Raw genomic sequence first — 23,391 nt, 5'->3', positions numbered from 1 at the left:
AACGTTTGTTAATATTTTTAATCATTTATATTAACTAAAATTATTACAACTAGAATAGGACTCAAGAATAGGATAGGTCTTCAAGAGTTTTACTAAAAATATCTGGTTAAAATTAAATGTTCTATTTTAGTTAACAATACTGTACCAAAGTTAACTTCTTAGCTGTATAAAAGTTCTGTGATTATGTAAGATTTTAACATAAGAGAAAGATATATAAAGAACTTCTATTATTTTTGCAACTCAATCTAAAATTATCTCAAAATAAGAGGTTAAAAAAGTAAGCTCAACATTACTTCCTTTATATTAGCAAATGTGCTAGCTAGGCAATAAAAATGGCATTTCAAGTTTCCTGTGTTGAAGTCAGTTACCAAATGTTTCACATACCCAGCTTTCGACTGCTTTGTTATATTAATTACTTTGAATGAAATGAAAAACATAGCATAATTCTAGACAAATGACTCAGTAAATTAACAAGATTTATTAACTTTTTTGAAAAAATGATAGAGTAAAACATACTCTACCTATCTATAACTGTGTCCTTTTATGAGTTTCACTAATATAACTAGACTACATGGTTGTATCAAAAAGGAAAAAGAAAATAATCAGTGCTTTGTAACTAAGTCTGAGGTTTGAATATCTCACCTGCTTTAAATAATATTTAAATCCTAAAAAATGAAGACATTTTGCAGGAGAAAACAGCCCCAAGAAGAAAACATTACAAAAGGTATAATGATAATTACTTTAAATCAAATTTACGAATCAATTTCTTTCTCCAAACAAAGTTCCATGCCTACAAAGAACACAGGTTACTAATTCCAGAAAGACAAGTTATCAAAACTTTAAATACTTCTCTCAGTACTAATAGTTACATTCTCTATCTGGATCACACTTTTATTGCCCCCAATTTCTTGCCATTTGTTTTAATGTCAACAAAGCCTGGGTGCCAAACTTTGTAAAACTATGACAGAGCTAGATCTTTAAATAATTATTATAACTAATATATCTACTAGTTATTTGCTAAGAGCAATAGAATGATATATACAAACCTCTTATGAACTAAAATAGTACTTCTGCACACTTTTCTTTGCAAGAGTTCTATTAACCTAGAATATACTGGGGGTTTGGAAAACTTTTTGACTTTCATTTATCTGTATAAGCCTAATAATAACCAAATTTATTAAGTTATGCCAGTTTGAATGGCATAACATTTCTTAAAATTTCCTTCTTGAGCTCTGTATTACCTCAAAAAGCGATCTATTCACTAATGGTCTGAGAAGCATAAATAAATCAAAGCATGTATTACATATATTTAATACCAATAAAATACAATATATGATCAACATTGTATTACTATAATTGTCAAGCTCTACTTGAAAGCCTTAAAAAAAAAAAAATGACTCTGGGAGAATTAAGCTATTTTATTTAACATGTAATAGTAGGCATAAAGCAAAGTTTATGTTATTTAGTTTTCTCATTTTCTATTGTATTTCCACAAACCTTTAAGATACAATTTTAGGTATTTTTTTTAATCAATAAGACCAGATATAGATTTTTTTTTTTTTTATAGGTAACTGAAGGTTTTAAGAGGGTTTAGACTGGAAATCAGGTATCATTTAGTCATAGCATCCTATAAAGACCCTTAATCAGGAGAAAGATTTTTAACATTATTGCTTAAGTCTTATAAAAATAGTGAATTTTAACCAAATTGATCTCTCTCCAGTCTTGTTTCCTTTACTCTTAAGTCATACTGTTTGGCAAGTAATATAGGTAATGATGTAATTTTAAAATTAAATTAACCGTGAATAAATTGTAATTTGTTGGTCAGTGCATATATTTTGCCCCCACTTTACCTAGTATAGTCCTCCTGGAAAAAGTGACTGTCCCACATGGAAAACAAAAACAAACAAAAGCAATGCAGAACTTCATTTCTTTCTTGAAGATTTTCAAGTATTATAGGAACAAAAGGTCCAAAAAGGGGGGAAAAAAAAAACTGATTAAAAAGTTGACATTTTCATCTTGCTTTAATAATTATGGGATAACAGAAGTATAAAAAACAAATGTCCCCTATTATTTCTTTGTTTAACATAATAATAATACACTAAGAAATACTGCAATTACACTCGAGCTATTTTTCAGCTTCTTCAAGTAAGGGACATAACTATGGTTCTACCAATGAGAAGATATGAATAATCTATCTTATGGAACGCAAAATATGGCAACACAAAAAGATAAATTGACTTTGGCTTTTAAAAACAAAAACCTAATATGACCCTGAAATGCCTGATTCAACAACAAAAAGTTACAGCAGCAAGCCACCACTTCACCACACATTCAGAATTCTGATATAGGCAACAGCCCTCCCCCAACCTCAATCTGTAATATCTTCTTTTTGTTTTTCCTGCTTTTTGGTTGTAGGTAGTTCAAGGCTTGCCCACTGCATAGGTTCAGCTTTTCTCATGGTGATCTCAATCTTTGTTGCAGTCATAGTTACATAGCTTCGTTTTACATCAATCACCTGTAACATATCAAGGAGTGTAAGAGTAAATAAACTTGGGTCTCAGAGTCCAGAGGAAAACATTGGTCTTCCCAAACTCAAGACTCTAAGGCCATTTGTATACCAATATTTAGATTTTTTTGTAGGACAATAAAGTTACATATCTGTAGTTCACTTATTAAAGTATTTGCCTTTTATTCTACAAATCGTACTTTAAATTACCCGAAATTTTGATGGGTTCATAATACTTACACCCCATAATTTGACATTTTGATGAAATTCCTTCTCTCCTTCAAATACGATGTGTACATTTAACTAAAATAAAAAAAGATATAAAAGAAAAATTTACTTGAAGTTTCATACTGAGGATGAAATACCACATTATCAGGCAAGTTTTATAAGCTACTCTATCTCCAATATGTTTTAGGAAAAAACCCTATAATAAATTTTAGATTTTCATTCATAAGTTTCCATGAATATAATTTAAATTTATTTTTTGATGTGGAAAAGACTTTTTGTTTTTGGTAATGGGAATTGAAACCTCAGGGATACTTGGGCACTGAACTCCATTCGCAGCTTTTATTTTTTTATTTTGAGACAGGATCTCAGTAAGTTTCTAAGTCTGGACTTGAACTTGGGAGTCTCCTGCCTCCATCTCTCCAGATGCTAGGATTACAGGCATTGCCATCATGCCCAGTTTATATGGGAAAGATTTTAAAATCCATTGAAATGAGAACAGTATTTCATAATGCATTAATGAAAACAATGTGAGCAAGACAAGTTAGATTCAGCTGTTTAGTGTACTTACCAATGTACTATTAGCTTCTACTCGACTAAGTTCTGGAAGTGAATTTTTAGCATATACTGAAATGGTGACTTCACCCCCAGTCTGATGCCAGTCATGTCTACATGGAACAACTTTTTTCCCCTGAAATGTAAGAAGATCTTTATAAGTTGAAAAAGCACCGTATAATTAACTTCTTCAAAAGAAGAATTTGCTCCGTGAAAAGTAGAGGAAAATTACTATGCAAATTAAGCACATAATGTTTTTAGACAATCAACTCCCAAAGTTTTCACCAAGATGTTTAAACAATAAAATAACACAATACAGAGTATTTTAATAGTTAAATCCTATTATCCACTAAGTACCTCCTTAAAAACATTCTTTGAAGACTGAAAATTAGAAAGGATGTTCGCTTCAGTGGGATAAACAAGACAACAACTTAACCTCAAATATGGAAACCTTCAATGTATTTTCTACAAGTAATAGTAATTTGGGAGAAAAAATGATCACTTAAACCTGACATTTGCACATAATCCTCTTGTCCTTATGATGTAAGAGTAAATAATGTACAGGGGGAAAAGAAGGGAAAAAAACAATCCTCAATTACTCTCAAGTAATCCTCAATTATTAGTGGTTTATTGCCATACCGATTCATTTTCTTAAAGAGGAAAATGGTGATTTGTCTTATAAATGAGAACAACTTAAATCAAATTACATAAGTAAACTTCATGACACTACATTATAAAAGGCATCATTTACATTTTGGTACAACTGCACTAAGTTTAAATAATAAATTTATCACTCATAACTTTTCCTTAGCTACTATCTCATATATCTAATACTTAAATTGAACTTTGGGAAAAATACAAAGGCAGACATAACTTTCTACTAACGGAAGATTCATGGTGAATGAATTATTCAACTTTGGAGGGTACACTTAATAATAGTTAACCATGTGTTAATACAAAGTCAACAGTTCAAATACTGAATAAATGTCTAACTTTGAAAATTTAGAATAACTTTCTAAATTAAGACACAAATTTTGCTGGCATGGTGGCACACATTTGTAAACCCAGCACGTTTGAAGGCTGAGGCAGAAGGATTCCAAGTTCAAAGCCAGCAATTTAGGGAGGCACTAAGCAAGTTAGTGAGATCCTGTTTCAATACTAAAAATAAAGGTTTCTATATTGAAGTTAAGTTGTTGTCTTGGGGATGTGACTCGGTGGTTAAGCACCCCTGGGTTCAATCCCCAGTATGAAAAAGTTTTTTTAAAAAAGGTACAAGTTTGGGGCTGGGGTTATATCTCAGAGGTAGAACTCTTGCATCGCATGGGTTTGATCCTCAGTACCACATAAAAATAAATAAAATAAATAAAGATATTATTGTGTCCATCTGAACTGAAAAGGGTCATTATTTGGAGTTTATTAGTGTCAGTACAGCATAAAAGATTAATTTATTTAGCACATTATTAAATAAATAGCTAACACCTAACTTATTTCATGATAAATTGCTTTCCTTCTTAAAATCTTATGGTTTTTTAGGGATTTATGTGTATGGCCCCAAGTTTTCTAAAGATGCTGTCCAGGAAATTAGGAACTTATGCTTTATTTTCTCTCTTAATATTTCCCCAGAATAAACAAAGGAATTCAGAAGAATTCTAATGAAACAAGTCTGCAATCTACTCCTTGGCCACTAGATGAGGCATCTGTGCATCTGTAAATGGTTACAGTTTTAAGTGGCCAACAACAACAACAAAACATAATGTGGGAACAGGATTTGAAATTAATTTTCATAATAAGCTTCACTTTAACAGGCTCTAGTATTTCACAAAAACCCATATACCTACACCAACATATGCAACAGCTATTTTGCTCAACAGGCAGTGCTGAGAGTTTGATTCAGACCAGTTTTTTCTGTGGTGTAGGGGATGGGCACGATGAAGGTGATGACGACAACAAAGAAGGATACATTAACAAAATATTAATAAAATATTTGTGAGGGTGAGAATTCCTCTTTAAATATAAAACGAAGGATTTTCAAATCTCTCAAAAATGACTCAGACAAACACAATTCAGTGTCATTATTTTGAAAAGGTTACTTACAGCATCCTTTTTAGTCCACACGTGTTTCCCTGTTGTACAGCCTTCTTGGGCTAAGAACGTATTGAAGTCAGAGGTTTTCCTTCTACAACAGCTCCAATATTTCATCCTTCAAATAATTATAAAAAAATTTTCACAAGTAAAACCTCACAATCAATTAAATACAGAAATATTATAGTGCAAGTATAATTTAAAAATCAGGGCAACTTTAGTATTTACCAGTGCTTAAGTTACAGAACAGTAAAAATGGACACACATGAGAAAAGACTAATAATTTAAAAATGAGAATGCCACTTATTATGTAAATTTGAAGCTCCTGAGCATAGAGTAAAAACTATCACAAAATTCCAATTAATTTTCCACTGGTAGCCTGCACTCCAGTGTCCTCATGAAGCTAACAAAAAGTGATACAACAAGATTTATAATCATTTCATTTCAATAACCTGGTAAAGACTATGAAATTAACAACTAATGTTTACACAACCTATGTTGGTCAATCCCAAAGTAGAAGAAAATTATCATTCTTTAAGAAAAATCTAACACAACAAGCTAAAATTGCAACACAGTTTCAGGTTTGAGCCTTGAAACATAAGGAAACAGAAGAAGATTTTGAAAGCAGTCCTATTTCTTTAAACTACAGACAAACTCTCAATTGAAGACTGGAAAAATAGGAGTTTTCCCTGGGTAGTAATGCCTTAATTGCCCCTGAGCCAAAATTCTAAATGTCCTGCCTAATGTCAGACAGTCTTTCAAACAAAAAAAAATTTAGCCCAACTAGGAAGAGCATCACATTGAAACGGAAAATACAGTGTTTAAATCACAATGGTCACTTAATAAGTGTAATCTTGTTTTTCTTCTGTTAAGACAAATCCCATATTTTTAAGTTACTATAAAAATTAAACAGCAATTTAAGTAGAATACTTAATAACACTGCATGGTAAGTACATAAATATATGGAGGTTTAAGTTTCTAATCTCTACCATAAGGTATTTTAATTAGTCATGCATAAGTTACCCCTCATGGAAAATAGGTACTCCAGAATGATATACACAAACTTCTTCTAGACTCTGTAGACCCTGATATGTCTAAAAGAGAAAAGAAAAAAACAAATTTAGCTCCCTTATCTCTCAGTTGTATCTTACACATATTTGTTAGTATTTCATTGCAGGCCATTCCAATAAGGAATAAAAAATTATTCCATTTTACATATGGTTAAATTTTAGGCTCCTGTGAAAAGGCAAATAAAAAAGTAGGCAATAAATAACATATTAAATGTTTTCATAGCCTGAAATTCAACCATATTCATGTATTTAAATTTACAGAAACATTCAAAACAGATTAGGATCTTCATCAGAAAGAGGTACAGCATGATTAGGTATATAACAAACTCTGTTAGCGTTATCAATTAATATGGGAAATTTAATACATAATTCTGGAAATTCTATAGTGCTGGTTATTTCTCTTCCCTCAAATGGTAAAATGAGCTGCAGATGTATTTATATTTATATCTATGGATCTCTTCATGGTTTGTTTGTATGATCTAGGCCCCATAGCAGCTATATGTGAAAGCTCTACAGATGAATTCACAAGTTAGGTTAATAAAACATGGAAGCAGCCTATTTTTTCTCTACTATTGTATTTATATTAACTATCTACATGAACAGAACATAAAATTTGATGTTTACATTTTGTAAATCTGAAGTATTAAGCATGTTTATTTCCTAAAGTTATCATGTGAGCACATAAATCCCAGTATGTTAGATTTTAAACTTATCACTATAACTCCCCATGTCTATTCTTCCCATGTTATATGATGGCATTATAACCAGTCTCTCAAAATCAATATCTGTAAGTGCTCTTTAGTTTCTCCACTCCTAAGATAGGTAATTAATTTTCCATCACACTTTGCTTGACTGAACTTGTTATTCCTTGAATAGCCAAGCTCTAACACCTCTACTCATGCTGCTTGCTCTATCTATAGCACTCTTCCCCCAGGTTTACAACTCATTCATTATATTATAAAGAATTCTGATTCTGTCACCATGTAAAAAAGAACAATTTTATTAAATGATAACTCCCCCAACTCCAAACACTCTAGTTCCTTCTTTTCACTTGTTTCATATCTACCTGAATTCATATTTAACAATTTTTTTTTTGTACTTGCGCCCATACTAGAATACCAGCTCCATAAAAAAGAGATTTTTTGGGAAATAACCAGTATTTCCCACCCCTACAACGTATTACATATAGAAAGTGCTTATAAATGGTGATTAGACAGACTCACATGATTCTAGTCTGTATTCCATGTTTACAGTCCTACTCCTCAGCATACTGCCAAATGTATAACAGGCACACAACTAATTTCTAAATTGAGAATGAACTGCACCCTCTTTCTTCAAAATTAAAATTCTACTTCATAACATAATAAGATTTATAATACAAACCTTTGAACACCCTCCATTTTTACATGAGGTCCCAATCTTAATTTCATCACTGTCATCTTCTAAAATGAAATAAATAAATAAATAACAGAAATTTACTGCAGTGCCATTCTTAAGATGCAACTTTTCTACAAAAAGTCATATAATATTCATCTACTGTAATTAGGTTTTCTTCTGTAGTGTCAAAAGGATATACGTTGTATTTTTATTCTATAATGTACTACTTATTTAGTAACCACGTCAAATAGAATTTATGAAAGGATAATTTTGTCCTACGGTATTAGGTATATGTCACAGAACATTAAATATATTTTACATCATACACAAAGAAACATTTTTGATTATCAAAGAAATTAAACTATTGAAAAATAATAAACCATAGAGAAGGAAAAACTTTAAGTAGATTCTCAATTTTAATAGAATAAACTACACATTTATTCTGAGCTATTATTTTGCATTTGGGAAAAATATTTTTATTATAATGTGTTAATTGGTCATATTTAGTAAACTTCTGGTTGAAAGTTTATTGGATAGAAAAATTATAATACAATAAAACAAAATCTTACCTTTCTTATCTTCTTCATTCCCAGATGATAGTTTAAGTTTATCAAGTGCTTGTTTTAGGGAGGCAGATATTTTTAATTCCAAATTTGTCATGGGTTCATCTGGGCTGGAGAATTTTGAAACCCTGTTACTATTATTAATGTACCAAATATGTCCTTGTAATCAAACTAAAAAAACCTTAAAACCTTCTTTTTGAGATGTTAAATGCTTTATGACTCCAGTTACTCTTAATAAGAAGTATCTTACAAATAGTTGCTATATTTTACAATCTACATTTTAGCAGAAAAGGCCTTTCTTATGTTAAAACATTAAGTCTCAAGTAATTACATTATTGTAGGCACATTCAATTATTAATCATCAGGACCAGTGGAAAGAGAGTAAAGACCAGGAATCTATGTTTGACAAGATGAGTAACTCTGAGGAAAGGGCTGTGGAGTACTTCTACGTTTCATGCCCAAGTAAAATCCTATGCACAACATACAGGCAGTGAATCCATACTCATTTCTACCAGTAGGGAGTTTACTGTATATGGATACTGGTAGATGGAACTATAAATTCAGATACAATTGTATGGGAAGAGGTTAAAAATAAAAATCCTCTTAACATTTCATAATTGTTAAGTTTTACATTTCCACTTTAAGTCCATTCAAAAATATCAAGAATATTAACAAATAAAGCAATAAAAGTAAAAATTCTATTCATGCTATACCCACAATGAAAAAAACTGACATTAACAAGTGCATAAAAATCTTTATCCTCATAATTTCTGTAGTATCATCAAATTAATTAGGATAAAATGTTTCCTTATCTTTTTCCAGTAATTTTTCAAATTGGCTAACAAGGAACTTGATAAGTATCCCAGGATTATGGATAAATGGAGTTGGAGTAAAATAATTTACTGAGTAGTTTAACAATGGTCTGTACTCAAGAATACTAATGAGCAAACACACTAAAAGTCTCTTGGGGATCTTATCTTGGTCCCATATTATTCAATACTTTATAAATATGTTCAATTAAGATCAATAGAGAAAAAGTCGGGAACACTGTAAGTTCTCAGTATGAATACATATTTCAATAGGTGTTGTCAATTATTTCTCAGAGCTGTTTAAAAAATTTTTTTACCATCTATTTAGAGTTCTGTAGTTTGTTTCTAAAACATTCAGTACTTAAGTGCATTATGAAGACCTAGCCTAACAAAAGTAAACCCAATATGCCGTCTGTTTTATTAAAAAATGATTATGAAGAACTGAATTTTAGTTAAAAATGAGCAAAAGCTACATTAAGAAACATTAAAGAAATATGCCTTCAGAATCAAATGCATTAAAAAATTCCTCAGTATTAGTAACAACAGTTTTTAGGCATCTAAAAGTAAAGATTAATGTTTGGATTAATGTTTAAGATTAAGATCAATAGAGAAAAAGTTGGGAACACGGTCAGTTCTCAGTATGAATACATATTTCAATTCAAACTGAATTCATGCAAGAACAACCACTTCACAGAACTTCACCTTGCCACAATGAAGACACATGCCAAGTGAAAAAAAAAGTGTGAATCCCTTACCCTCGTAATAGATAAATCTGTAGTTTTGATGGTATGACAAACAAATCTGCAATGAAGTTTCACTGTGTACATGCCTCAAGTTGAGTGGGAATAAAATTAAAGGCTCATTTAAGAGAAAAATGCTATCATGCAAAATGATAAATAGAAATATCATGAACAAACGCTATTATTCAAGTGTGACAAAAATAAGCTATTGTAAAAAGTATACCTTGGCCTTTTTATCGCTTCTACTGGTTTAGGGGCTTGAATTATGTGCTCCTGAAATTTGGGTTTCAATTCAGATAGTTCTTTCTTTTCAGTAGTCTTGACTTCAGGCTTGACCGGCTCAGGTGGCTTCTCACTATTATGTCTACCTTTTGTACAGCCCTGTTAGTGAAAGGCATTCATTAAGAGTTATCTTGTCATATGCCACAATAGAAACACTTTTATTATGTTGATTTATTTTAATGAACTAAATGTGCTATATTTGCTAAATTTGAAAATGAGTTTGTACCTCTAAATAAAATTTTAAGAAAGACTTTACAAGTTATTTATATGCAAAGTTTTTGTACTCAAGATCTCAATTTGTTGGATGGCATTAGAGCAGATTATGCTAAGTGAAGTTACTGAATCCCTAAAAAACAAATGCCGAATGTCTTCTCTGATATAAGGGGGGTAACTCAAAATGGGACAGGGAGAAAGAGCATGAGAAGAAGACTACCACTAAATAGGGAAGAGAGGTGGGAGGGAAAAAGAGGGAGAAGGGGAGTTACATAGAAGATGGAAGGAGAACCTCATTGTTATACAGAATACATACATGATGTTGTAATGAGAAAAAGAAAAAAAAAGTATGTCACATTAGATTGGATAGAGAAAAAAGGATGGGAGAGGAGGGGAGGAGTAGGGAGGATACGAAGGGCAACAGAATAGAATAGACAATATGATTGATGTATGTACATTCCATGTATGTATTATATATCAAAATGCATTCTGTCATGTAATGACTTAAAAAAAAATTTTAAAAAAAAATCTCAATATGTGTACCAGTTCTACTTAAAAACTGTATGACCTTAAGCAAGATAATCTTTCAAAATCTCATTCCTTACCTGTAAAATACAGGCCATAATACTGAACTTTTTTTTATTAGTAAAATATAAAATAATGTTATATCTCAATGGTATCTTTATATATCATAACAGTTTATTTCTCCTAACTGAAAATACTTTAAATAGTTGCCCACCACTTTTCTTCTGTGATGTTCTTTTAATACTGCTAACGTCAAAAACATAAAGTAACCAATGAATAATTAATATCTTAAAATCTTATCTCCTAAGCAGATAAATTATTATAAAGGCTGTGGAAGGAAGGTGAACTCCATTTTAAAAGTAAAGTGCTATCTGATAGTTGATGGGGATGAGTCAATAGATAACAGAAATCAGACTACCCAAATCTGGAGCTTCCATAAAATGTACATTAAGGGAGATAATCTAGGGGAAAAAATAGTACTTACCACAATGCTTAAGAAATCAGAAAAATCAGTTGTTCTTCTCTTACAGCAAGACCAACCCTATAAAACATAAGAAAAAACTTAAAAACTATTTCTATGGAAACCACAACCCACTGAAAACACTCTTCTTATACTTAACTCCTTAAATCCTGAAGTAACTTCCATATTTCACAGTTTTAAAGTGTTTTTTCAAATTTTGATTAAAAAACAAAAAACAGTGATTTGTATTATGGCCTATCATGAAAGAAAGCACCTTAAAACAAATTGCTTATTTTTAAGAATAGTTCCTAATTTTCAGAAGAAAAACATTTTATGCTGTACTACACTATGTGATTTTTTGAACAAAATATCAAGTGCCTTAAAAAAATGGCTGTGAAGTTTTCATCTCTACTAATGTATTACAGAGATTAGGGAAAAGAAAGGCAGAAATCTCAAGACATGAGAGGACCCAAATTTGGATTAGGGACTAACTTTGTATATACTCAACTACATAAAGATTTTGGTATTGAGTTTTTACACAACATGTACTTTCAGATTTCTTTTTTTTTTTTTTTTGAAGAAAATTTTAAGTACCTATAACCCAATTTTCCTTTTAAGTTTTATTTTCTCTGAATAGAGATGTAGGAAACAAATTCCCACCACCTTAGACTGTTTAATAGCATTGATAGATTCCCTGTCTTACTATATATACACAATTAAATCAAATACTGGGATACACATATGACACAAGCTAGCTATTTCAAATTCTACTCTGGGTCTTTTGCTAGTCCTCAGTAAAATAAGAAAAGGATCAATATAAAACATAAGATTGTTAACTGTCTTTTCTTAAGAAGAACTTTCCTAGAGTATTATATTCTTCTGGCATTAAAATATCCTATCTTTTGCTAATACAAGTTTAATTTCCTACTTGATTAAATAGAAAACTAGTGACTTTATACTGGTGCACAAATTTCACCCAAACAGTCTGGGTTGTGAAATCCAATAATCCTGAAAAGTCTAAGTCTACAGAGATAATAATAAACAGTACAACCACAAAACTGAGAAAAAGAAAATTACTTCGCTTTAGAAACTTGATGAACAGATACATGAATGGAGATATGCTACAAAAATTATTAGCCCAGAGGTGACATTGGAGAGCAAATAAACAGAATGAGAAAAAATAGGAAACTAAAGATTGCAAAGTCAAGTATTTCTATTGTTAGCAGAGAGGAGGAAATAGTATAGGGGGAAAAGAAATAAAAGAAAAATTATCAATAAATGGCAATCCAGAAAAGAGAAAAATCCCCATTTCCTCTCCCCACCAGCAAAATAAATACCCCCACAGAAACACAGTTTTCATCCCCATCAAGTTTTGTAAAAAGAGTTAAATCTCAAAGTGCCCTAATGAAGTTCTGTTCTCCTCACTCAGAAGTAAGCTAACATAAAATTGTTATTTACTATACAACTTTGAATTTGATTGTGTGTCAGTTAAATGCCAAAAGAGTCCAACTGCTTTCTGGAAGATCAACAGAACATTCAAAAGAAATCAACAACATTTAAACATATAAGGCTATTTATTTTCCTCAGCATAAAAGCAGTAGTACCTAAAACCAGGACAGCCACCTGGAAGCATTTTCTTTTAGATACACAAAGGAAACTCCTCAAATGTATCCGTTTTTCATTTTTTTTTAAAAGTCATCATAAAAAATATGGTCAGAAAACACTCTATTATTTCTGGTAATTCTCCAGAACATTAAGGAAATACAGGTGGAAAATTAGCAATCTCTCTCTTCAGTAAACATATTCCAAACTTAGCATGTTTGTAACAATCATTCCTAAAGTTCAGAGCTTTTTTTATTGGCCAACAGTGATAAACTGAAAGACAGAGATTCACCATAACTGCTTCAATTTCCCTTCAAAATTAGAAAGTAAAGAAATCCTTAGGAAAATGATTTGGACTGCAAATAAAATATTTTATAACCGGTAAACATCATCATCCACTGTCTTCTTTGCTTTTTAGTGGAATACACACATAAAGCCCCCCCACAATGGTCATTTAAAAAGCAGATATGCCAGTAAAAAAAAAAAGAGAAAATATTTACTATTACATTTCTAAATGTATTATACAAATAGGTAGAAACTGAAAATATATATAGTTCCTACCTTTAATGCATCATGAAAGACTGGAACACCTGGGTGATATGTGCAAGCATCTGGTCAAAAATGAAAAGAAAAAAAAAAGGCATTCTTTACAATGTAGGAAAAATGTATACAACACTATTTCCTTCAGTTTGCTAAGATTTAATTCCTTTTCCAAATGTACATAACACTGAAGATCCTTGAAAATTCACTAATGCTTGGTTGATACACAGCACAAGTGCCTTATATTAATAGTAACTGTTAAGATTTTAATTCAAGAGCATGATGCCTATAGATAAAAATTCTGAGGAGGAAAAAAAGCAAATACAGAACAGTTTAAGGATTAATAACATTATATATTCTATATTCCTCTAATCTTTGTGGTAAAATTTGTTTATTATCAAACTTTAATGCCTAAGATTATGAACATACTTCTGTTTTTACACAAATATTATTAAACTTAAGTGTACCTACATGCAACTGATCCATAAAGGTTGCTCAATAGATTTCCCCAAAACATATTTTGGAAGAACAGAATCCACATTTTAAACAACTTGTAATATCTAACTACTAATTTAACTGTCCTAAACAGGTTATCAATTCCTAGGTACAAACCTCATTAAAAAGAAGTGTAAATCCTACACTCATTGGGGTTGTCATGATCATTCAGTGCTTCTATTTCCCAACCCCATTATGCCACGAATCTTAAAAAAATTTATTTATTACAATTAGCAATGTAGAATATTTTGTTAAAAAAATAGATAATAGATAATAAAACAGATAATATAGACACACTTATTCTCAGGCTAGATAGTAAAATGAACTTAGAGAAACAGTCAACTTGCACCTCTGTAATTTTCTCATGAGGTTACCTCACTCAAGCTCTTTAGTCGGTTTATCTTTCCATCCTCTACCTGATTCCTGTATTACCCTAAAATTATTAATTCCTTGTACCCAGAGCAATTTTCTTATCCTGAATTAATAACCAATATTACTTAATTAGTAACCATGTGTTATATAAATATAAATACTGTACTAATGCGGTCAGAAAGTGTTAGGTATTTTCCTAGTACAGCAAATAAGCCCATGTATTAGGAAGAGATTATGAAAAAGAAAGTTGGCAGTTGAAATGTGTATGCAGGACAGGAAATTGAAAGGGGAGTAGAAGTAGAGAAGAAATATGATATTGTCTAATATTAAATTTAATGTACAGACATAAAGTCTACAATGTATAATATAAACAGTCTGAGGCAATAGTCGTCTTAACAGTAGTCAGTTCTGGCAGAATGGCAGCAGGAATGACTCAGATCTTAATCCTATAACTAGTATGGACAAAATTAGAAAATCACTGTTTACAAAAGCTAGTAACAAGCAGATGGACATTTTCTTCTTTAGCTTTTATCAGGCTTGCCAGTTTTGTTCAAATCAAATTTTACAGATTAAGAACCTACAACACCACAGTGGTTAACTATCAAGAGCTTTTCACATTGGGTCTGACCCTGGCTAAAATTCTCATTGTATTGTTCTTCAGTTTCTTCATATGTGTGGATTAAATAAAATACTATCTGTAAAGTTTTGCTTTTCCCTAAAGTATTTTAATATATGCAAGTCACCAACCATGTCTTTTTTATTTAATCACCTGCTAAATTTGTATTACAAACTAAAATGTCCATCATCTTAGAATAGGGCCTGATTTTTGTTCATAGGGAAAAAAATCTTCAGAGAAATCAATAAGCATGATAATTATGCCACACCACCAAGAAACAAAGTACTGAGTGTAGATTAAGATTTTTTTAAGGGGCTGGGAATGTGGCACAAGCGGTAGCAAGCTCGCCTGGCATGCGTGCAGCCCGGGTTCGATCCTCAGCACCACATACAAACAAAGATGTTGTGTCAGCTGAAAATTAAAAAAAATAATAAATATAAAATTCTCTCTCTCTCTCTATAAAAAAAAAAAAAAAAGTTTTTAAGAATGATGGATCCAGCCATCTAGCTCCATGCAAGAGAGAACTTGGAACTTGCTTGTACCTTCAGTTTTACCCATTTAATATGCCATTTTAGTTATTGTACAAGGTCAATCCTCTCATATTCTATAAAAAGTCTCTCCCAATCAAGTCTACAGTGTTTTTAGTTATCTTCTAATCCTTACTATCATCTCCTTGATCTTCCATTCACTCAACCAATTTACTTAGCCTATTTATCTAAAGTCTCTAAAAATAATTCCGACTTTTCTTAAGTGAATAAAGTTTCACCAATCTTATTGGAATTTCCTATTGCATCTGGTACTGTTGACCACCAATCCATGGGGCTGTTTACACTGTTGGCTTTCCTGGCCCCTCTTCTTTTTTCAGGAACAGCACCATTTCCACATGGACACACTGACTTCCAACAAAAAGTTTTAACTCCCCTGAGCTGAAGATCCAAAGATAACTTCCTAAAAACACCATTCATTTTTTACACCAGCGATCAACATTACCAACATTAGACACTAAAAATTCCTCTTCTCAAGTTTGTTACCCACTGAAACATCTTAACATTCCCTTTGGGTAATATCACGTTTATATTATAAAAATGTCAAGGACAGTAACTCGAGCATACATAAACTGGGTTTATCTTTTCCTTAAAAGCTTGCACCAATGATCTTATTTTAAATGATGTCACCAATTCACCTGCCCGCCAAGATAAATATTTCAAATATCTTAATCTCTTTCACAAAGCTGAACTACATTACTGTCATGTTGAATTCCTTTGATCTATTAAATGGGTCTATTACTACATACTTAACAGAGTTGCTTGGTAAAGTGACAGACTAATGTCAGGGATAAAAAAACAAACAAACAATAAATACTAGCTGAATTTAAAAAGTACTATCATTTCCTATAATATTCAAGGAATCAGTTATTTCCTCCTCCCATTTAAGAATCAAAATTTAAGATTCGGTCGTTATTTCCCAGCGTTAACCTAGTGTAGTTGCTTTCACTTCACATCTGGAACTCTACACCTAAGCGCTGTAGGGATACTTCGCTAGGGCACTTTGAAAATGGCATATTAAAACGAAGGGGTCATTGCAAAGAATATACAAATTCTTTTGCAAAGGATAATGAAATGTGCCACCACGGCGGATGTGTCAAAACTCAGAGAAGAAAAATCAAGCAATTTCTCTAACCAAAGAAAACTTTTTGGTGGAGCAGACTTTCCAGACAAACTTCTCTACTAAAAACGAGGCAAAACTTAAATGCTAGGCTAACCGGCTGCCCATCGCTCTTCCTTTTGCTCTCTCTCTATACCCGCACTCTCCCCAGGAAATCACGGTCAACAATACTTGGGGAACCGCAAAGCAAGCTAGCAGGGCTCCTTAACTTTTAACTTCCCAAGGAGACTGCGGGAACGCAGGTTAAAGAGTGTTCGTTCAAAATTGGAGGCGAAATACAAGAGGGTCGACCGGGAGACACGTGGATCCAGTCAGAGCTACGGGGCAGGGTTTTCGCCGGTGCAAGAAGGCTGCCGGGTGCTGGCGCTCGCTAGGTGCCGAGCTAGGGGAAGGCGGCCGGGGTCTCCAGCAGCTGCGGAGGCCCAGGCGGGGCGCCGGCCCGCGCGGCGCCACCGCGGCTCACGGAGGACCCGGAGGCCTCCCGCGAGATCGCTGGGTGGCGAGACGGCGGGCTGGCAGCGCGGTTCTCTTACCATCCGAATTGTTCTCGGGGTCGAAGCGCTGGCCGCAGCCCCGATTATAGCATAGCAGGGCCATCTTCTCCTCCCACCGTTACAGGCAAGGACCAAACACCGGGAACCGCAAGACACTGCAACAGACTCGGCTGTAGCAAGCGTTGACCTGAATCTTAGGGCGGCTGCCGGCTTCCGGAAACCGCCGGTTCCGCTTCAGGAACCTTCGCGAATTTTCCGGTCGCGCAGGCGCAGTAGAGAAGAGAAAAGGCGGAGGAGGAAGAGGAGGAGGAGGAGAAGGAGGAGGAGGAGGCGGGATCTCTTGTTGCTGGCCGGGCGGGTAGGTCAGGCTCCGGCGACTGACCGCGGGGGTCGGAGGTGTATGCTGGGCAAGTGTAGATTGAAGCGCAAAGAGGAGAAATTGAAGGTATCTGGGGGTTGAGGGGCTGCCCGCGATGGAGTCGCGCCTTGTTGGCCGCGGTCCTTGTTGGCCGTGGTCTCTGTTGCAGGGAGCTGGTCATCTCGCCCCCTCCGCCTCCCTCCACGACCCTGCGTCCTTTTGGGGGGTTATACTTAAGTTTTGGTATCTATTTACCCCTTGGCTGCTTCAAAGTGCGTACACAATACTACAGTATTTCCACACACCGACCCCGCGCAGACCGCGTAGTGAGTAAATGAGAGGAAGAGTGGAGGAATCCTTCCTTGTGAGTGCGTGTCAGTGTCCATCCACGTCCACTCTGCTGCTGTGGGCAGCACTGAGGAAGTGCAGGCGTCTAGGCCAATTCTAATAACAGTTGCGGTCAAATCACTTTGGAAGTAGAAAGCACTTAAGATTAATAAAGAAAATTATGGATCAAATACAATGCCAGAAGTGGTCACTATTTCTCCAAGACCCTAGGATACTGGTTGCTATTTCAAATTAGCCTCTGGTTGTTCCTTTGCAAGTACTCAGTTTTCTAATTCTGGAACTTCTGGAAAAAATTCAAGTGCTTTTTAAATATAAAGGACAGTAATAGCGTGCTTATAAACAACACTAGTTCTAATTTGTATTTATCAGATGGGGCGTTTGGGAAGAAAATGCTTTTGATGACAGATAACACTGGATAATCTTAAAATGATGGTAGCTAAAAAGTAAAAGTAGAACGTTGTATAATGCCTCCCTCGATCCCAAGATTGTTCATGAGAGAGATGTTCAATCCTCCTACCCCAGTTAAAAAAGGCTATTCATTTTCACGTATTCTCTTCCTTTCCTTATACTTAGCAATATTAACTTTTTATGTAATAATCATGGCATAAACACACGAAATTTATCCTTCACCTAGCCTTGCATAAGTGTTTTTCTATTTTATTTCATAATTTCTGTTACAAAGATGAGCTGTTTTATTGAACAGCATCCAAAGTTTGGGAAATATATGTTGGAATTAGCATTGTTTGCATGCACCTATCAATGCCTTATTATACTTTTTATAATGCACTGTAGTTTAACTTTTTCTTCTTTAATCTCACCAACTTTCTCAATTGTACCTAAGATTCAATGATCAATTTTTTTATATATATGTGTATACACACACACACACACACACACACACACATATTTCCCCTCTTGGGAAAATGTTTGAGCAGTGGTAATACTGGGGTAAAGGGCATAAGCCCTTTTAAGTAATTTTAATATTTTAAAGATTTTGTGTATATATATATATAGTTTTCCAAAGACAGTGCCATTTTTAAAAATTTTACCAGCCATGGATATAATAGACCATAGAAATTAATCATACATAATTAGAAATGAAAAGATCAAGCACTCTTAAAAAAATTTTCATCTTGACCAAAGTCATTGTCTGAGTATCTTAGTAGCATGGTAATGTTACTAGGATTATTAGTATATTCACTCTTAAATAGTTTTAATTTTTAGTGCCAGTTTTTTTCTACTCATAGCATTACAATTATAAAATGATTGCTTATAATAGATTTTTTTTTTCTTTAGACACCAGAGATTGAAGTCAGCGGCACTCGACCACTGAGCCATATCCCCAGCCCTATTTTGTATTTTATTTAGAGACAAGGACTCACCGAGTTGCTTAGCCTCTCTTTTACTGAACTTTGAACTGGTGATTCTCCTGCCTCAGCCTCCTGAGATATTGGGATTACAGGCCTATGCCACCATGCCTGGCTTATAATAGATTCTTTGAAAATGCAGAAGCCTATTAAGAACAAAATAACAAAGTCGACAATAGTTGCATCACTCAGCAATGAATGTTGAATTACTAAAATAATCTTTTAAAGATTTCTGTTCAATGTCCTCCCCTCCAAGGCATTTATAAATACAGATGTTTAAAACAAAGAATAAAATAAGGAATGGAGTTATAATATGTGGAAAACTTATGCTCTTACTCTGGGTATTTTAATAAATGGTAAAAATTAATTTTTCTTGTGATTAAAAAAATCTGTACAGAAACAGTGCAGTCCATTCTATTTCAGATTTAAACTCCTTTCCTAGTCTAGTGCTAACCACAAAGTAAGAAACTGTTAGTTACATGTAGAGTTTATATACAGACCTTCCTATATCCATCCAGCTTTCCCCTCTCCCCAGTCCTAAACATATCCAAAGTTGCCTTAACTTTAACTATCTTATTATTAATAAAAGACTTAAATAACTTAATATAAAACTACCATCAGTTCTTTTTGGTGGAAAAGAACTATTATTATAATACTCTTGATTACTTTTCTACATTTTGAAGTATTTCTCAAATAATTTTTGGTAAGGGATAAAGTTGTATATAACTGTAAAAATCATTCAACCTCATTATTTAAATTTTGTGGCAGTATTTTATAAGCAAAGTTTTCATCAATATGGAAATAATCATTTTGAATTAAGATTTATACTACTCTTCTTCCCTAGGTTTATATACAATATTCATGTATGAGTATGTTCATGTGTGTCTGTATGTTTATGTATATGATTTTGTTAGTTTTTTTTATTAACCAGACTAAAATCAGTTTGAAAGATGGACTGCTTGTTCACGTTCATGTAGTTATCCCTAGAACAGTACTGATCAATAGAAATATAGTTTGAGCCAGAAACGTGAGGACATTTAACATTTTCTTTTTTTTTCTCATAATCTTCCTTTTCAAAATACAAAAAAATAAGGGTTTATTTATTTATTTTTGATCCATCCTTTTTTTAATCTACATACATGACAGTAGTGGAATGCATTACACTCATTATTACCCATTTACAGCACAGTTTATCATAACTCTCTATATAAAGTATGTTCACACCAAATTATGCCATTATACATGAACTCTCTTTTTTGCATTACAATTCTTAATACACATATATACCACAGTTTTTCATATCTCTGTTTGTATATAAGGTATGTTGATACTAAATTCAAATCTTCATACATGTATTTTGTATAATGATGACCATCACATTAATGTAATTTTACATTTTATAATAGCCACACTAAAGAAAGTAAAATAACAGATGAAATTAACTTCAATTATGTTTATCCCAGTGTATCTAAGATATTATCATTTCAACATATACTCAATATAAAGTTTCTTATTGAGAATTTTTTTTTTTTTTGCAATGTCCAAAGTGTCTGTTTTTTTTTTTTTTGAATTTAGAACATTTCTCAGCTTGACCCAGCCTGGGAATTGAACCCAGGGGTACTTTAACACAAAGCCACAGCCCTTTTTTATTTTTATTTTGAGACAAGAGGCTTGCTAAGTTGCTGAGGTCATCACTAAATTGTTGAGACTGGATTTGAACTTGGTATTTCTTCTGCCTCAACCTCCCAAGTCTTTGGGATTACAGGCACCTTATCCAGTTCTATCATTCTTTTTTTTCCTTCCTTTTTCTTTCTTTCCCAGTACTAAAGATTGAACCCAGGAATGCTCTGCTACTTAGCTACACCCGAGCCATTTTTTATTTCTTATGTCAAGACAGGGTCTCAACAAGTTGCTGAGTCTAGCCTCAAACTTGTCATCCTTCTGTCTCAACCTCTATAGTCACTGGGATTATAGGCATGTGCCCCACCCATTGGCCTAGCCATATTTCATTTTCTCAATAATTACAAGTTGCTAATGGATACTGAATTAGAAATATCCTTTCATTCATTATCCATTCAGAAAGTATTTTATAGTATTTAAGTGAATAAATTTCAATAAACCTTTAGAACATTATGTGATACTATTGGAGAAAGGTTGAGTAACCTGGGAAGATAGGTACAAAAGCAATTATGAATATAGTGTGTGTGTGTGTGTGTGTGTGTGTGTGTGAGTGTGAGAGAGAGAGAGAGAGATTGAGATTTGAAATCAAGCGGGAGATCAAGATTTCTGAGAGGGCCAAAATACTGCTCAGTATCCATGCTGGTAGGTGTTTGTAATACCAGGAGGATTTTGAGTTTGAGGCCAGCTTGGGTAACTTAGACCCTGTCTCAAAATTAAAAATAAATTAAAAAGGGGGTGAGGGAGGAAGAGCCACAACCAAGGGAAATGGACTGTGTTTAGAAACTGGAAAAGAAAGGAAGCAGATGATCCACTAGAGCCTCCAGACAGGAATGCACCACTGCCAAACGTTGATTTGAACCCAGTGAGATCTGTGTTGGATTTCTGACCTTGAAAACAACCTTTTGGATCATCTCCTGCACTCTGTCATGATGTACTTCTCCCTACCTGTTGATTCTACTGTGTGTCAGACCCAACAAAAAGACATTACCTTTCTCAGCATCTTTTCCCACATTTGGCCCAAGGTAACTACTGAGACTGATAGAGTTGTTATGGGATTGTCTGGCTAGAAGCTGGAATTTCTAAAACAACTATGGTAGAAGGAACAGCGACCCAAGATCTCTTTGCTTGGCTCTTCTTCTTGCCTTTGATTTACTTCTGTCACCCACTGCCAATCCCACACCCAAAATAGTGGCAGAGACATCAGCATCTGTATGATTCAAAACAGCTTTGGGATCTCCCCTAGTCCTACAGAGTTGGGAAGCAGAAACTGTTTGCTTATTTGTTTGATGTTGCTTTTTCTTGAAACCTTCAGAAAACAGAACACCACCATCAGCATCTCTCCTACCATGTTCAAAACTGAAAGATGAAGGAGACAGACAGAATCACAGAAAGTAGAAAAGACAAATGAAGATCTGATCAACTGAACAACCTCCCCCCTGGGCCATCCACGTTGGCCAGGCCCTGTAACAGGAAATTCCACTAGGAACGAGTCTGGGAGATTTAGGGTTAACCGAATTGTACAGCAAACCACTATTTAAAAAAAGAAAATATGAAATTTCCACACACATACCCACACCTACATACACACCCCTCCTACTTAATGGTCCTTCTCTTATGGCTTCATCTAGGAAGAAGTATAAAAGTATCACAATTTAGGCTGGGGATGTGGCTCAAGCGGTAGCGCCTGGCATGTGTGGGGTGCTGAGTTCGATCCTCAGCACCACATAAAAATAAAATAAAGATGTTGTGTCCACTGAAAACTAAAAAAATAAATATTAAAAAATTCTCTCTATATATTTTAAAAAAAGAAGCATCACAATTAACTCATCATTCCCCCTTTCCTCCTTTTATGAGGATATTAACTTAGTCTGAATACTGGCCTAATGTTAGCTAAAACCAGTTTACAAGGTTAAATTTTTCATTGTTGAGTGTGATATTTAGTGAGTACACATTAAAAATCACAGAAAGAAAGGCCGAGAAATAGTCCCTTCACAAATGGGTTTGCTTTACTTGTACTTCAGCAGGAAGGACCAATCACATAGTACCTTCATTTAGGATTACACAAGTTAGGCTGCTTTTTAATTTTGTCATTGAGGATAATTACTTATTGAAAATAACTTTTGCTATGAAGAAAATATGATGCATTAATCATTGAAAAGAGTGACTATAAAGACAAAGATTTATAATATTTTGGTTTTTATTCTATTCGTAGATACGTTTTTTAAAGTATGTGTATATCTTTGATATAACTAATGTGAAGAAGAAAAGACTTTTCTATGACATTTTATTTGATCTACCTAATATTCAGAAAAATATGTAATTTTATTATAATTATATTTTGAGGATTTTGTGCATTTTGACCTTGTATTATTCATCCTGAAAAGGTACATGTCTTTTTATAAAATCTACCTAATTTATTTTATGCTTTTAGTATAAGAAATGCTTCT

The 23,391-nt window shown here is 33.4% G+C and overlaps 1 protein-coding gene across 2 annotated transcripts; it reads right to left on the bottom strand.

Moving 5' to 3' along the window:
- Window positions 1–17,419, bottom strand: Chordc1 (cysteine and histidine rich domain containing 1). 2 transcript variants are annotated; one of them, XM_076846532.2, is made up of 11 exons: window positions 17,231–17,419; window positions 13,571–13,620; window positions 11,432–11,488; window positions 10,151–10,308; window positions 8,385–8,488; window positions 7,822–7,880; window positions 6,392–6,462; window positions 5,381–5,486; window positions 3,303–3,422; window positions 2,747–2,809; window positions 1–2,515 (listed from the first exon to the last, which is right to left on the bottom strand). In XM_076846532.2, the coding sequence occupies exons 1-11, from the start codon at window positions 17,292–17,294 to the stop codon at window positions 2,369–2,371; spliced, it is 999 nt and encodes a 332-aa protein (XP_076702647.1). In that variant the 5' UTR covers window positions 17,295–17,419; the 3' UTR covers window positions 1–2,368. The 2 variants fall into 2 exon arrangements, with proteins under 2 accessions (XP_076702647.1, XP_076702648.1); XM_076846533.2 differs by having other exon boundaries at window positions 7,822–7,877.
- Window positions 17,420–23,391: the final 5,972 nt, after the last annotated feature.

Source organism: Callospermophilus lateralis, chromosome 2 (genome assembly GCF_048772815.1).
Source record: "Callospermophilus lateralis isolate mCalLat2 chromosome 2, mCalLat2.hap1, whole genome shotgun sequence".
NCBI classification, from domain to species: Eukaryota; Metazoa; Chordata; class Mammalia; order Rodentia; family Sciuridae; genus Callospermophilus; species Callospermophilus lateralis.
The sequence above is the reverse complement of the archived record's forward strand: the minus strand, read 5'-3'. Positions and strand labels throughout refer to the sequence as shown.